The sequence below is a fragment of the Haplochromis burtoni genome, unplaced genomic scaffold, assembly GCF_018398535.1.
Source record: "Haplochromis burtoni strain Fernald_Lab_line unplaced genomic scaffold, NCSU_Asbu1 Contig_208, whole genome shotgun sequence".
NCBI classification, from domain to species: domain Eukaryota; kingdom Metazoa; phylum Chordata; class Actinopteri; order Cichliformes; family Cichlidae; genus Haplochromis; species Haplochromis burtoni.
In genome coordinates, this window is record NW_024582569.1 from 179,728 (window position 1) to 196,369 (window position 16,642).

General features: G+C 40.7%; 1 protein-coding gene across 2 annotated transcripts in view; it reads left to right on the top strand.

Annotated features, from left to right (window-relative positions):
- Positions 1-16,642, top strand: part of csmd2 (CUB and Sushi multiple domains 2) — a 263,474-nt gene that overhangs the window by 132,550 nt on the left and 114,282 nt on the right. For both annotated transcript variants that reach the window (XM_042226362.1, XM_014338052.2), the window contains 6 exons: positions 1,494-1,615; positions 5,290-5,393; positions 7,219-7,331; positions 12,462-12,644; positions 14,127-14,317; positions 14,581-14,716. In XM_042226362.1, coding sequence (XP_042082296.1) covers positions 1,494-1,615; positions 5,290-5,393; positions 7,219-7,331; positions 12,462-12,644; positions 14,127-14,317; positions 14,581-14,716 — 849 coding nt within the window. The remainder of the gene's footprint in view (positions 1-1,493; positions 1,616-5,289; positions 5,394-7,218; positions 7,332-12,461; positions 12,645-14,126; positions 14,318-14,580; positions 14,717-16,642) is intronic.

The window sequence follows — 16,642 nt, forward strand, 5'->3', positions numbered from 1 at the left end:
CCTTCACATATGTACACACGTACACACTGTTTTCTTAAAGTACTTCAGTTTGAAGGGTGTTTAATAGTTGTGTTAAGCAGTCACCCTCGGGTATTGATAAGGAAAGTCACCTTGTACTCTGATGCTTGGTATGCTAACTGCTCATCTACTCTTTTCAGTCAGAATATCTAATTGTGCTATTTGATTCATAATTAGTTGTTTGCATTTATTTGACAGTGTTCCCTGTAGATATGCAGCACTCGTCGCATTTCGTTATTTTATTTAAGTATGAAATCATCAAGTTTGTTTTCCTTAATGTGTTATTTACAGAAGATGACAGTATTTATAAAAAGAGTCTTACTCCAGTATATCTTTAGACCTTTGGTAAAACTCTGATTAACGTGTTTTATTGAGTCTTTCATTAGTCTGCTTTTTTCATACTGCCACACTAAATCAAGTCGAGTATTCAGAGGGAGCCCTGGAGTTTGTCGCAACGGTGGTTTTTAATTTCATGTTAATTTTTTTATCACGTTATCGTTACCAATCACTTGCCAAACATCTTCATCTTTTCAAAGTGCTGCTCGCCTCCTGTGCTCGTGCAAGAGGCAGAGCATGCAGCACTTTGGCGGAGGAGCAACAGCGTCAATAGTGCTTCATCTGTGACTACACAGGATGTGTTGAGGCGCAATATCCAAAGTAGGTCACCTGCATTTTAGCGGTGCTCTAAGCCTAACATCCATCCAGTATAGTTATACATGTAAAATAGAAGGAAATATGCTCGAGCTGTACAAATGCACGTGTCCTATACAATCACAACCACAGCTGTTAGCAGCAGCTGGACTGAATTAAAAAGGAGAATATCTGTAGGAGAATAGAAAAATGGGGCTCAGACACCTTATTTGTACAACATTTAAAAAACAGTTAACTATTAAATACACACAATGCAAAATGAAAGTTTTATTTCATTTTTGTCTACATGTAACTGTAAATGAACCAATCTTAAATTGTATATTTAGCCTCTGTAGCAAAAAGACCGAATCTGTTCTCATTTTTTAGTTAAAATAAATCTTAAATACAACTAAAAACAAGAAAAGTAGTGCACAAAAGACAAGTCAGACAGATAAAAAAGTATCTGAAAGTCATGTCCTTATGAAAGGGGGGGAATTGAGCAAAGACCTGACAAGAACTGAGAGATACATCTGGCCCTTCACTTCACCCATCAGCTGTTTGGTGAAGTCTCATCAGAGATGATCTCAGTGGGAGGGTGGCTGTCAAGAAGACACTTGAGAAAAAGGTGAAGATCTGCCAAATTACACAAGAACTTGACTGAAAATTGGGGGCTTTATTTTAGCCAGTGGTGTTTGGTAATATTACAGTCATCATTTGGCAAGCATATGAATGGAAGAATGGAACAAAAGGCAAACAGCATTCAGTTTATCTTCTCTGATTTATGAACAGAAAGTACGTATTTAAACTGTCATTGAACATGTGTCCCTCTCTGTCTTGATTTTTAGCACCAATGTGCGGAGGCCAGTTGAGAGGACCCAGTGGTGTCATCACATCTCCGAACTACCCAGTTCAGTATGACAACAACGCCAACTGCACTTGGGTCATCACGGCGACAGACACATCTAAGGTAAATGTCATTAAACACGGAACTGAAGCAACAATGCAGGGTGTTAATTTTGCTTTGCCGCTGTAAGCACAGATTTCCAGCGGTGCCGTAAGTGGTATCTTTAGCTGCCAGCTGCCTGATGAGTTTGCACCTTTTTAGGGAGGAGCTCCAGAGGAAGCGCTTCTCTGACACAGATGACTCATTTTATGCTTTTGATAATTGCTACAGGACACTTTAGGGGCTGTTCAACACACCATGTGACAGCAGCTTTCTTATTGAAAAATGTGAGCGATAAGGAAAATGAAAGGTGGGGAAAGAGCACTGGAAGCGAGCCAGCAAAAGACAAAGCGAGTTGTTAGAAACACCTGTGGTGAGGGAGAGAAGGAGTGAGTAAAATGGACAGGAGAGTAATGGAGAGGTTTTGAGAGCATGCTTGGAGGATATCATGAAAGTGTCACAGCCATTCTGTTCAGACCATTGACTTTGGAGTAGTGTTCAAGGCCAACCAGCTGCTATCCTGCCAAATATCCTTCTCTGAACTCAAACAAAATGGTTTTACAAATCCGTTCTCTTATTCCACTGCGCGGGATAGAAGAGAGGCTATGTAAGGTGAGAGGCAAGGGAGGACGGGGAGTCAGATCTAATATGCCCCCACAAAAGTCCACCCTTTGCTTGCATGTATACAAACACAAACAAACATTGACACCCTTGGGTATACCCAGGAGGCAGCCTGCTGGAACAGACACCAGTACTTTACGCTGCCTCTTGCTCTGTGACTGGTTCAGATGAAGATGGAGAGAGACTGCTCTTTCTGTTTAGAGACGTAATGGGCTTCTATTCCTGCCCAGCCAGAAATGTTAGGTCAGCCAGCAGACTGAGGCAGAACAGCCTCAGTCTGAAGGGGGGTGGGCGAGCCGTGACAAAGCTCTGCTAGACCTACCAGCCTCATGACATGATAAGTAATTTGGGTTTTTGTCAAGTGGTGCTGCTTCATAGTTTCCCAAAGATACTAAATGCAGCTGTTTGAAGCTGGCAGTCTTCATGTGTTTATCCATTTATGCCAGAAAAAGCCAAAAAGTGGCCCCAACTTCCCAGACTTACACCAAGTTACACAGAGCGACTGAATACAGGTCATGTTTCTTTTTCTTTTAAACCAAATGATCTCCACAGAAATGAGATTTTTCTCTTATTAATATGCTACTTATAATGTTAATGAACTCGTTTCAATATATATTATTTTTAAAAGCACTCTCATGTTGTCATTACTGCCTAAAACCTATGCATGTAACTGTGTGTGTCTGGTTTGCGGTGGAAAAATGACCCGCAAGGATGCTGCAGTATTTACCAGGAGCAGGGTGTATGTAATAGTTTAATAAATAATCAGTGTCCGGGCAGACATTCAGAGCTGGGGTTTCTTTACTTAAGTCACAGCAGCAGACTTACAAGGGATTTACAGCTGACTTGACAGAAGCAGAAATACAGGCAACGGAGCTGCTGCAAGGTTTTCTTCCAGTCCACAGATGAACTAACTGTGCCCTCTATATATAATGCTTAGTTCAACCGTGTTGGATACAGTGGCAGGTATATGTGCCTACGGATTATTCAAGTATTTACAATAGCTAATATGTTATGTAATACTGTTAAATATTCTAGACCAGCAGCTGCAGAACAGAAAACTAAATGTTGTCCCCAGTCTTGCTTACAATAGGATTCCATTTATGATAGGATTTTTTTAACTAAATGTTTTTATTGGAACATTTGGCACAAAATGGCAGGCTAGTTTAGAACCGGGACTCTTTTACTACAGAGCCATGCTGTTGCTTTGAAGAATGCAGTTTGGCATTGTCTTGATGAAACAAGCAAGGCTTTCATTGCAAGAGATCATCTGTGGGCAGCATATGTTGCGCCAAATCGTGTATATATCATTCAGAATAAATGGTAGATGAACAGATGTTTAAATTATGTGAGGGTATGCCGTGTGCAGTAATGCACCCCGCATACCCTCGCATCACAAATCCTGGGGCTGTGTAGGATGAGCCAGACACCTCCCCCATCCCATCCCCCCGTATAGAGGACACAACGGTCATGATTTTCTAAATGTTTTATCTTTGCCTGCTGGAGTTTTACTTTGCTTTCATGGATGCAGAAACAAACTGTGTTCACTGACAATGGTGTTCAGAAGTGTATCTGAGCCCATGCAGTGATTTTCAAAGAGTCGCGCCTCCTTTCAGAGCAGTGCTGCCTGCGGGGCCTGAAGATCACGGCAATACAATATTGGCTTTTTAGCTTTCTTTCAAGCGTATAGAGATTTCTCTGAATTCTCCAAATCTTCGCATGATATGAAGTACTGCAAATGATAAAATTCTCAAAACAATTGCATCAGAAACTCTTCTTAGTGGTAAATCCAGCCATTTTCTATAGGCTGTCATGGAACTGATTGAATATTTTTTCCATTTTGTTGTCTTTTCCCAACTACTTTTGAAGTTGTAGGAGTGTTTATTTCATTTAATATTTACATTTTACACAGTTTTGGAGACATGGTTTTACGTCGCTGAAGTTGCTTCAGCTGTTCACTATGGATGAGTTTTCTTTTTTTTTACAACTCTTTCACAATATGGCTGCTGTGCTCTCTCTCTCTCTCCCTCTTTTTTATCTTCACCCCCTCTGTACCTCACCTGTTGGCTGGCAGATGGGAGATGAGTTTGTGGTATGAAACTCTATTTATCGAGCGATCTGACCTATTTTGCCTACACACCATCAATCTTTCCTCTCCACCTTGGCAATTTTCATTAAGAACTAGGTTTAACATAGGACAGAATGCAATTTGCATTTATATAAGCTTTTTCATTAGGCCCTGCTCTCTCTCAGCCCTCTGAAAACATTAAGAATTTGGCGGAAATCAGTGGCAGCCAATTTAAACTAGGAGGCAAAGACTTTTCCTTGTTTGGCTTTTTTATTTTTATTTAGCCTCCTCTGTCACTCTATTTTTTGCCCTTGTTATTAATATTCTGCACGTTTATAATTAAACCATTTTTGTTTGTATGTTTAGAGCTGACCCCTTTCGCTTGCCTCGGCTAGGACGCAATTATTGTTTCCTTGTTTTTATCTTGATTTATCCTTCAGCTGCAGTGCAGACCTAAAATTGCACTCAAAGAAATCATGATTTATGTTTTATAGAAAAGATTTATACACTAGATTGCAACAAAGTCTTTTTGTTGCCTTAATGGATCCTATTGGATTACATATATCCATATATATATGTATGCATAGAGAGGCACGTGTAATAGCCCACGAAGGCATCTGAAAGCTGCTAGCATGATCGGCAAGAGTGAAGGTCGTGCAGACCATCTGGCAGGCAATCAGATATTTGATTAGTGAGAAACAGTTCATAATCAGCAGACGAAGTAAACACTTACAGAAGCAAAATACCAATACCGAGCTGTTAGGTCACACAGTATGAGATTTAAAGGAGAAAACAATTCTAATAACAAAAAAAAAGAAAAAAAAACTACTACAGTGTATACAGCTGGAAGTTTGATGGACAGATATAAAAAAAAACTGATGTATGATGGATTGATGAACAGAGGAAAAGGGAGTCACAGATGGGAAGAGATCTCTCCTCTGCATTTGGTTCAGGGAGTATTTAAGCATCTGCTTCCCTCATTTGTCTCGTTGATGTCCCCTCCGTTGTCTAGGTGATCAAGTTGACATTTGAAGATTTTGACCTGGAGCGAGGCTACGACACGCTGACGGTTGGAGACGGCGAGGTAGTGGGAGACCAGAAGACCATCTTCCACGTGTGAGTGACTCATTTGACCTCGTTTTCTCCTGCCTTTAATCTACCCTCTGTTCCCTAACTTCTTTTAGCTACCCGTCAGTTTCACTTTTGCAAGTCATGTTCCCGGTAATCATATTCTGCCTTCGCGCTCTCTTTCCTCCTCACCTTTGCGGGACACTCGCCTTTTCTTCCTCCCCCCGCGCCCGACAGCACCCGTCTGTCTTCCTGTTCCCCTCCAGCCCTTTTTTTTCCCTACGGTTTCTCTTTTATTTCATCACCACCTGATGCAGCAGGGCATGAAAAATAGATGTCGCACCACATTGTCAATCATCTCTCTTTTCACTGTTAAAAACAAGATCACAGCCATGTGGCGCAGCATTGCAAAACTGCATATTGATGCCCCCTAATGGAGTTTGCGCTAGCAGATGCTCCATAACAATTCACAGGATGTTGTTATTAATTGTGCCGAAATTTACCACCTTAATAAAGTTTTTATAGATCAATTTTTATGCAAGGCTGCCGAGCTGGGGTGGAAACCGGGAGGGGGAGGTTGGAGATAAATGAGGGAGAAGTATGCAAAGGAAGGGGTTACTGATGTGAGATCATCCTCACATTCATATTTTTTTGTCTACTTGCTCAAACACCAACAACACACACAGGACAAACACTGAATATGGCTTAATCTCTTCAATTAAAGATTTTCCTCCCTCTCCTCCCCCTTTATGGACTTCTTTACGCTTTAAAAGTAGAGAGAGTAATTGAGTCTTTGCGCTCCTGCACACAAACAAACTAGAACAATTTAGTACTGGAGAATATACTGCAGCTATCAGCACTGTTAAACTCAGGACTATATTTTTTGAGAATCAGTGGTGCAGCCGAGCGCGTGCAGGGTGTAGGGAATTATTTAATATTTTTTTGTAACTTTATGGTCAGAGGCATGTAACCTTAGTGCAGCACAGTCATAAATGTGCTTTATAGGCAGTTAGTCACAACCAATCAAATCCACTCTTTTCATTTCAAGACACTGTGCTCTGACAGTTTAGCAATGGAAAGAAACTATTGGAGTGAATATGCGACAAGAGTTTTTCCCATAAGGGAAATAATGTCCTTGTTTTGGATCTAACAGTAACAATTAAAAGGGTGGTGACGATAACAAAAAACACACAAAAACATAAAGTAGGTCATCAACAAGGACAGTATTCTAGACAGTGATTAGCTTACAGGGAAATTATTAGCATACTGATATAACTTGTCTGGGTGGAAATTATATAATAGCCTTGTCTATTATTTTTGACAAGCTTTTTAGTGCTACATTAGACACGCAGCATTTTATACTTTCTCTCACAAGTGCTTAGCAGTTCACAGACATTCAGCGCATTACCAAAAGGCTGTAAAAGAGAACAAAAATCTATCCAGACACTAGTAGCAATCCCACCGTCCTACATGTTCTGTCACTAAAATTAGAACCCTTAATCACTTACTCTGCAGCTATACCCTTCCTAATTAGAGTTGGGTGGAATTACTATTCAAATGAGATTAAATTACTTCTGTGGCATTGACTGATCTTGCATTCATTTTGCACTTTGTTGTCTCCTGCTATTTTGAATGTAAGTGTTGGGATAGGATAAAAACATTTCTTAGCTTAAAATTCCTTACAAAATTTGTAAAGTTCTTAATTTGTGTAATGATTTAGCAAAAACAAGGTCTCTCTGTATTTTCTAGGTGATGACAAGTCCACAGCTAAAGCACTTCTACTGCTGATTAAAAAATTGCACAAAGATATAGAATATTCAACAGAAAGAAATGTCTTTTTATAAGGTGTATGTTGGCGTTTCTTGTTTTATAGTCTGTCTGGTTCAACTACTCCAGACCTTGTCGTGAGCACCAGTCATCAGATGTGGCTCAACTTCAAAACAGATGATACCAGTGGCTCGTTGGGCTTCAAGGTGTCCTATGAAGGTAAGGTTGCTGTATATATTTTGGTTCTGGCTCATTAACTGCATTTTAAAACGAATTGTTTAACTTTAACCTCCTAAGACCCGAACTCTTTCATGGCATGCATTTAAATTTTTCTTTGCTATTTGTGTTGATTGGGACCCGATGAATGTAAAAACAAAGAATTACCCGATTTTATTTTTTTTACTTGATTTTTGTTTCTGACAAAAATGAGATCTACATATGAGGACATTTGTTTTAAATTTCGATAGAACAGTGGCAGTATAATGTCCTCGTAAGTGGATATCAGGCCCTTGTAGGGAAAAATTAAGTATTTCGGTCTAGACATCGAAAAATGTGATGTCCACATATGTGGACGCCAGGTCCTAGGAGGTTAAATCATCTTAAGAGTAGCATCAAAGGGGAGTCATGTTAATGGTAAAATATTTTTTAGTGGTTTTGCAGTGAGTCATCATGGTGCGGTGGTACACTGATGTTAAAAAGCAAAAGCAGTCTTTATAGTTAGACTTTAAATCTCGACTTTCTCCTTTTACAGTTTGAAATAGGAGTGGATTTGTTTTTTGATCAGTTACGCTTGTGCGTTGTGACTCACTGCTCAAGTCTAACTATCATATGTTCAAACATAACACATTTTTTCTTCAGTTGGCTGCTGGTCTTCCCAGTATGTGTCATCCCAAGTTTAGCTTCAAAGACATAATCATTGGAGTTTATGCATCTGTCTCATATGAGACTTTAAACAGTAATATGACATCGATTTCATCCATTTTCTTCCACTTGTCCAATTCAGCGTTGCAGTTGGGCTGGAGACTGTCCCAGCTGTCATAGGGCGAGAGGTTGCGTAAACCCTGGGCAGGTCGCCAATCTGACACAGAGAGACAGACAACCATTTACACTCACATTCACACATACGGCCAATTTAGAATCACCCATTAACCCAACATGCATGTCCTTGGACTGTGGGAGGACGCCAGAGTTTGCAGACAGACCATACAAGCTCCACATAGAAAGGCCCCAGCCTGCCGTGGATTCGACCACAGGACTTTCTTTGCTGTGAGGCGATGGTGCCAACCACAATACTGTCATATCACGAACACAACTAATATATGGATGATATCTAGCAAAAGAAACCCAAACAAACAAACAAAAAAAGGAAAAGAAGAGTAATTGGAACTATAGGAGAAAATTAAGTCTCCCTTTTTGTGTGCGATCTCAGTGCCTCTGTTCTTGGCTCTTGGCAGTAGAGTCTGGAGCTCTCAGGCAGCAACACAACTAAACAAAGAATTAAAAAGAAACATTAACCAAACATAAGCAAACAAGTATTTGAGTAATTTACGGGTGATGTTTGTGTCCTCTTTTCAATTTAATTCAGTTTGAGTCTTTACTGCTGTTTTGCTTCTCTCCTTTGCTCTCTATTTCCCCAGCTACATGTCACATCTGCTTCCCTTCAGCTCCGTGTCGCACATAGTGGAGCATAGGAGAGATAGGCTAAGTAACGATAATGCTACTAGAAGAATGCTATTAAAATGGAGCCACTTTGATATAGTTATATAATATATTATTTTTTATAATAAAATGTATTCAAATCATAACAAGGTATGACATTTTAGACCCTCTGATCTCTGTGTACTTCATGTTGCAATACAAAAAACAACCCTGTTTCAAGACCTCATATTTGCGTTCACTAAACTGGTCATAAACAGTCAGTGGGTCATCTAGCTACATTCATCCTACTGTCTAATACCAGTGCGTCTATCTCTGTGTAATTATGTGTCTGTATGTGTGAGCTTTAACAATAGATCAATGTGTGTTTTTGCACGCGTGTTTGAAGATCAGATACAAGTGTGGGTTTGTGAATGAGTATGTGTGCGTTCTGTTTTCCAGTGTGAAAGCATGTGAGTACTGGGTGTTTGCCAAGGTTTTTCTTCTAGATAAGTGCGCTGTTTGCCTCTCAGAAGCACAGCAAGTCTTCTCCCTTGCCCACAGATGCTTATTTTTCATCAGTAAAAATAACAGCAAAAGTGGAGCAGCATGCTGAACCAAAGTGTAATTAAAACAATGAGTTCTACTTAATGAAGGGGAAGAAACGCTTTGAACCACTTCACCTCCCAGATTGGAGCACCCAAAATCTAATTTGCATTCTCAATTACTTGTATTTTAAGCCTGATCATCAAGTGTAATTGCAAACACAGTCATACCAGAACCCACACTCCCACCTTACCCATACGTTGTGGGTTGCTCACACTCTGCAGTGGGCTCTGTCTGTTCTGAAAATGCAGCGCTTGCAAAGAAAATCAGTATTAATGCAAATGAGCCTAAAACCCAAACACTGTCGTGCTTTATACTGACAACTGAGGGTATGTGATATGAAACACTTGAACTTCTTGTTATCCAGATGCAAACGAACGCACCAATGGGACAGTGGCTAACACTGAGGGCAAAGCATCATGTCATTTGTATTTTGAGTACTCCAGCCCATTCATTGTGCAGGGCACTAACAGTTTATGATTAAACATCGGATATAATCATCTGTTAGCAAAGCAGCAGTTGAGAAAGCATCTGTTGACAGAATTTTGAATTTTCGCCTCATTGCAAGGTTACCATTATCTTCATGCACTTTTAAATGCGACTGCAATTTTGTAAATACTTTAAATACTGTTGATTCAGTAGTGGAACTGAGAGCCTTTAGAGCCCACTGAGACATTGTGTGCAGTACTGGGTTATACCAATAAACTTGACTAATAAAGTCCTTTTGTCATCCCAGACCTTAGGAGATTGCAGTGTAGCTGTTGACAGTAATTTGAGTCTGAGTCCCATTAACGTGCCCGGATTATTCTGGAATGTCAGGGAAGGACGACAAATACGCCCTTACATCTCTTCCCTTATTCATGAGAATCAGCAGCTGTTTCGTTCACTTACCACCCTGTGTATGTTGTGTACAAGATGCTTTCATATGTGCAACACACACTTTTATAAATATGTTTTAAACAAGAGAGACAGTCACACACACACACACACACACACACACACACACGCTCTCACACACACTTCAAAGGATTCTTATATATTAAGCCAATTTTTCCTAAAGTTGTAATTAGAGGGACCCATGAGGCAGAGAGGCCTACGGGTGTAGGGACGAACAAGTGATTGCATGATCTTGTTTGTGTTTGCACGCGTGTGCATTAATATGTAGATATTCTTGTGTTTGCGTAACAGCTGGATTGCTCTTTCAGATCTGGTTTCTGTCACTCCCTTGGTTCATTTTATCCTCCATTCTCTCTCATTCTCTCTCGGATTCACCTCAAAACTTGCTTTCAGCATCCCCCCCACCACCCCTTTTAAAGGTGACTTCCACGTAAGATCAATGAGTTGTCTTGTGAATGAGGCTGCCTCAGGACAGCCATACATCCAAACAGCAGTGAGCTCTAAATATGTGTTCTAAATGATGATCATCGTTAGGGCTGAGTATGGATTTATACCCGGCATCACCCCCGGTGCGATTTAAAATCGTATTAGGCCCTGCCATCATTTCCTGGATGGATGAGCTTATTCGCTCTCTGTGTTCCCCCATCCAGATGCCTCAATAGGATGCCTCAGCATTCCCATCTGCAATCTAAGACCTGAGAAAAGTAGAAAAAAAAGAGTTAGTGAATGAAGGCGGCCGCATAAATCTTGCAATAATGAAATTGGCGTGTTTGGTTTTAAGGAAGAAGAGTGGTCGCAGAGGTGCGGGTGTGTTTTGCGCACGAGTCGTGAAGTACTCACATCAGCTCCCAACACGAACGAGGTAGTTTGTCACACAGTAAGTCGAGGAGTACATTTTCCATGGGACAGTGGGGGGAGGGAGAAGCACTTGGGAGATTTGCACGATTAGAAGGTAATAGTTTAGGAAAATAAAGACACAGTAAAGAGACCAAAGTGGAAAACAGTGCATAAAGAGACAGGGAGTTCATTCATGTTGGCGTCAACAAAGGTAAACGTCAAAGTCAGTGAAGGTTTATGCACAAACTGCGTTATCTGAAACAAAGCCCGGACTTATCAGCGTTCTGAATTTGCAGAGATTAAATCCATATTGATCTTGTGGGTGGTAAACAAGTGCATTTCCCATAATGACACTTTTGCATAAATGCTTGATGCAGATAATGTGGAGCAGCTCTTATTCTCCATGCGATGTGCCCTTCAGTGTTTCCCGTGAGTTAAAAATGTATTTTGCTACTCCGCTGCAAGGAAAAGGGGGCAGGGAATGTGCTGTTGCAATGGTTCATCTGAGAGTTGGTGCTTAAGCAGCATTGTATTGTATTTCATTGTATTTTCCATTATTTTGACTCCAAATCACCATTTTTACAAACTTCCTCTTTCAGCAAAAGAGATGATTGATTCTAAATTATTGATTAGTGATTCTAAAATAGTCTTAGGTGTGAATGTGTGTGAATGGATGTCTGTTTCTCTGTGTCGGCCCTGTGACAGCCTGTCAATGGTGTACCCCAACTCTCGCCCTACGGGAGATGAGGATGGACTTAAGCCCCCGTGCAACCCAGAATTGGATAAATGGAAGAAAATTGATGGATGGAACAAACCAATGGGAGCTGTAATCATATCTGTTGTAGTTTCATGAGGAAGAGGATCCAGATTCAGATTCCAGAGGGCGACAAAGTAAAATCCAAATCTTTCATCCGAGTAGTTGTCATACACAGAGCTCAGTCAGAAAACGCAAACTATGCAGGCAAGTACATTAGCAGACTTCAAGTCCATACCCAGGAAGAACAAGCTAGGGTCTACTAACTACTTTAATAAAAACTTAAATGAATAGTCAGACCTTTACTAAGAGTACAAGGTGGCAGGTGACCAACAGAAACAGGGCCATATACTGTATACTGAGGATAATGATTAGGTGAACAGATGTGGCAGAAAACTCGCAAGGATCAATAGTAAAACTATCAAACATTACAAACCCCAACAGGAGGGAACAGAACAGAAACACAAAACCATCTCAGAGCAGGCTTTTTCTCCCTCTCTCTCTCTGTAGTTGTACTGTGTACACCACAAATTCATCTTTCTCTGCATGACACAGAAATTTGCATAAGTCTGTTGCTTGCTGAATTGTTCTGTCTTATGTATTTACGTCCACCTGCGCAGAGATTGAGCAAGGCAGTTGTGGAGATCCTGGAATTCCAGCTTACGGCAAGCGGGAGGGGACAGGTTTCCGTCACGGGGACAGACTGTACTTCGAGTGTCTGCCTGCCTTCGAGCTGGTGGGGAAGAAGAACATCACCTGTCAGAAGAACAACCAGTGGTCAGCTAAGAAACCCAGCTGCGTTTGTAAGTTACTGGACGACTCCCCTCCGATTCGACGTACACCTTGCGCACACGTGCATGAATCAAACACTGCTCGCAGGGACGAGTACAGGGAGGGCTGCATAATAAATTGTCAGATTATCCTTACAGTTTGCCTTGCAGAGGCTGTGGATTTTGAAACAATAGGAGGGATTATTAGCTAATTAACGCCATGAAAGACAAACACAAAGTGAGAGAATTAGAGGGTGAGGAGAAGAGGGAAGAGAGCTGACCATGCAGATAATACCCACTGTTGTATTATTGATGAGACAATAGAATGGACAAAAAGCTGCAGTGTGCAGATAAACATCACAGAGCTGAATGACAGAGAGCTTCCTGGCCCAAAAGTCATTTTGGCTGCATAATACTATGAAAAAATGGGTTATTTAGTTAACGCTTAACAAAATATTACAGTCATGTTGAAACAATGCAGCCGGCTTGCTTTTGCCGTTGAAGTTGACGCTGTAAATGTGATCGCATGCTTTTCTAACGTACAACTGTTCAATTGTGTGTTTTCATAGTGAGAGAGTCGCCAGTACGTTTATTTTTACCAAGCATCTTATTTTATCCTCCTTTTCATGCTTAAATGAGATTTGTTGATTTTTGTTAGGTCCTACTGTCAGCTAAAAGTATAATGTATCCAACTAGGACACCTTAGTAAAGCAAACATTCTTAATTTGCCTTGTCTTATGCCTTTGATTATCTGTAACCCTTTGATGAGCCTAAGAATATGTGCACGCTCATCTGGATGCTTTTCAGAAGCAATTTTTGTCCATACTGAAAACAAAGTGCGTCGCGTAATGCTCAACATATTGCTCGCCTTATCTCCTGTGCATGTAGTCACCAGAAGAGTGACAAACTGAAGAATTTAGCAATGCAACAGCTGTTTGCACTGACAAAAAATGTCAACCATGGCTTTCAATTAACTGCTTGTGGTCTAGGCAGTCTTGTTGTCTTGTGGAAAAGGGTCACAGGATCTGACCAGTAAGGCACGCATAAGCAATTACTGATAAGACCCCATGAGAAAGTGAACATGAGTGCCTGAGTCATCGTTCAAGTCTCACTTTGTTCCTATCCAGACTTAAATGCTAATGTAGTCTGTAGTGTTTTTACACGGTCGACACATTAAATTGCTTGAATAGTGGGGACAGGAAGGTGAACACAGCAAAAGTGGAGTTATTCTAAAATGTAACATGTATTAGGTTGCACGTCGCCCGAGGTTGTTGTCAGCACAGTGGTGGTTATTGGAGTTGTCTCCTTCTTTTGAAATATGTCTACGGCACGTGTGTCTTGAGGTGGTACAGATTCAGTAAAATGAATCAAGTCATAGTGGCTTGTTGTCAGCAAAGGAAATGGAATTTGCCTCTTGTTTTCAGTCTCCTGAACAATTCTCATTTTTATGTTGCTTATCTGTATTTCTTCCTCTCACCCGCTGTCTTTGTCTCTATCTCTCTATCTCTCCTATAGTTTCCTGTTTCTTCAACTTTACCACTCCATCGGGGGTGCTGCTATCTCCCAACTACCCTCAGGAGTACGGAAACAATATGCACTGTGTGTGGCTCATCATCACCAACCCTGAGAGCAGAATCAATCTGGCCTTCAACGACCTCAGCATGGAGAAGCAGTTTGACTTCCTCTCCATCAAGGATGGGGGAAAGGTAGCGCATAAGCGGATGTCCTCGCTTACTTTGAAAGGCTCTTTGCTGACCTGTCTATCAGTCATGGTGCTTGTCAGCAGGAAAAGCAGCCTCTGTAATTATGCGTACAAGCTAAACAACCTTTCTTCCAGTATCACTGGACTTTATCGCTTTATCTGTCTACCTCACTGTAGGATCCGTCTGCTCTTGTTTTGGTTTTTTTAATGGTTTTAAGCTGAGTATAGCTTTGGTCTCAGCAGAAAATCGTTATCTGTCTTTGTCAGGCTGAATCTCCTATCCTGGGGACCTTCTCTGGTGATGTCCTGCCTCCTCCCATAACAACCAGTGCGCATGTAGCCCGTTTGGAGTTCCTGACTGACCACACCTACACAGACAGAGGCTTTAACATCACATTTACAAGTAAGTACCTCAAAGGAGATAAAGTGAAGTCTTTAAAGCTTATCACAAAAGCCCACATTGACTGTTGGATGTTTTGTATTCTCAATTGTTTGTGCATGTTTTCAGTATGTGTGTGTGTGTGTCTGTGTTTGCGCGCACATACAATAGGGCTCATGAATCATCCACAGTATCTCTGTGCTTGTCTCCCATAGACTGCATAAACTGGCTAAACATTACTTAGACACTCAAAGAAAAATGACAAACTCTCACTTTATTGTCTAAATAGAAACTTGACGTCTAAATAAAACCCAAGCGAAGATGTAGCATCTTTACCTGACAGATGCATTTGCACCTGTGCTCATTATATTCTGTTCTGGGTAGCTGCTGACTTCTGAGGAAATTCTAGAAGCACACTGGCTGCAGTTCTGGTAAACCGTTTTTATGGTTATACTTTGTTCTGAGTGTTGGAAGCAGGATTCATTGCATGCGCACGATTGTGTTATGAGCCTGTTATTGAAATTCTTCTACATTACACCAAAGAAAATAACTCGGGAGGGAGTGTCTAACCCTCACTGAGCCGCAAAGTGTCGGGTAGTTAAGGTGCCTTTTGCTAGAAAAAATCTATATTTTTTTCTCCCGTCTTTAATTGAGAGCACACTCATAGTAGTTTTAAAATGTAATTAGTTAATATTTATCATGCAAATCAAGATTATGAGATTATTAACTAAAACCTAATAAAAGATTCACTAGCTGCACCCACGTCCTCATTTATGTTTGACGGCGTTTTAGTAGGTAAAGGTGAATGGCTTGGACATGAATTGAGCTGCAGTTTGGGGAACGCCTCGAAGGGGACTGGCGGCGGCTCCCAGGCCGATTTCCATGTATTAAATAGAAGTGAAGAAGTTAAAGAACTGAAAAGGGGAGCAAGGGTGGAGCATGTAAACGAGAATTAACAGCTTGTAGGACTGGGGGAACCTATATAGATGAGAACTGGAAAGAGCGTGTTTGTAGGCGTGGTCCCGCTCCTGAAATTCAGACACTTAATCTCCAACTAAGAAATAGGTGCCAACCCTCCCCCCACCAAAAAAAAAAAGATGAAAAAATGAACAGAATCAATATAGTGTAATTAGAAACCAAACAATACAGTCAACATGATTAAATATTAAAATATACAGCAAATGTCTACCATGGTTAAGGCCAGATTTGCTAACTCAGTGTGCCAGCGCGACCTGGGTTTTGGCGTTAAAAAAAAGTGCTGTTGGTATTTACGAAGGGAATGCAGAGACAGGATTGCGTGTAGGAGGTGGGAGCTCAGAGGTTTTTGCTGCTGACCCTGTTGCAGTCGTATTTCTGAGAATTCCTTTCGCAAGTTGTAAAATATGGTGAGAGATTAATGAAATCAAGCCTGCAAGCTGATATAAACATAAATACACCGATACTTAACACTGCAAAAAAAAAAAAGCACATCTTGTTTTTTTGCGCATGATATTGAAATAAACCAACTGCCCTCGTTTTTAGTAAGCAGCACAACTTTTGTAAATCACTCATAAAACTAACCACACCTACAGTACGAGTACTGTAGGCACTGCACTCAGACGCTAATTTGCCACATTTAGTCATTTTGAGCCATAGTCTTACATATATGTCTTATAGTATGAATCAGCATTGGCATACAAGTTTTGTTCTAACACTTAACAAAGCCCTGAAAGGATAGCTACAGCTGCAGCTGGGTTTGTGTTAGGATATTTAAATCAAATCCCCTCCATGACAGAGATCTCTTACTGTTTATTTATATGTTCATTAAATCCAGTGCACAGTGATGCCTGTTTACAGTATACTGTGAAGATTGCTCATCCTGTTTCAACTTAACCTCGGCTCTCACTAAAATATCTCTTTGATGTTAATCTATATCAGCTCAGCAAGGCCAGAATGCTTTCAACCCCCCCC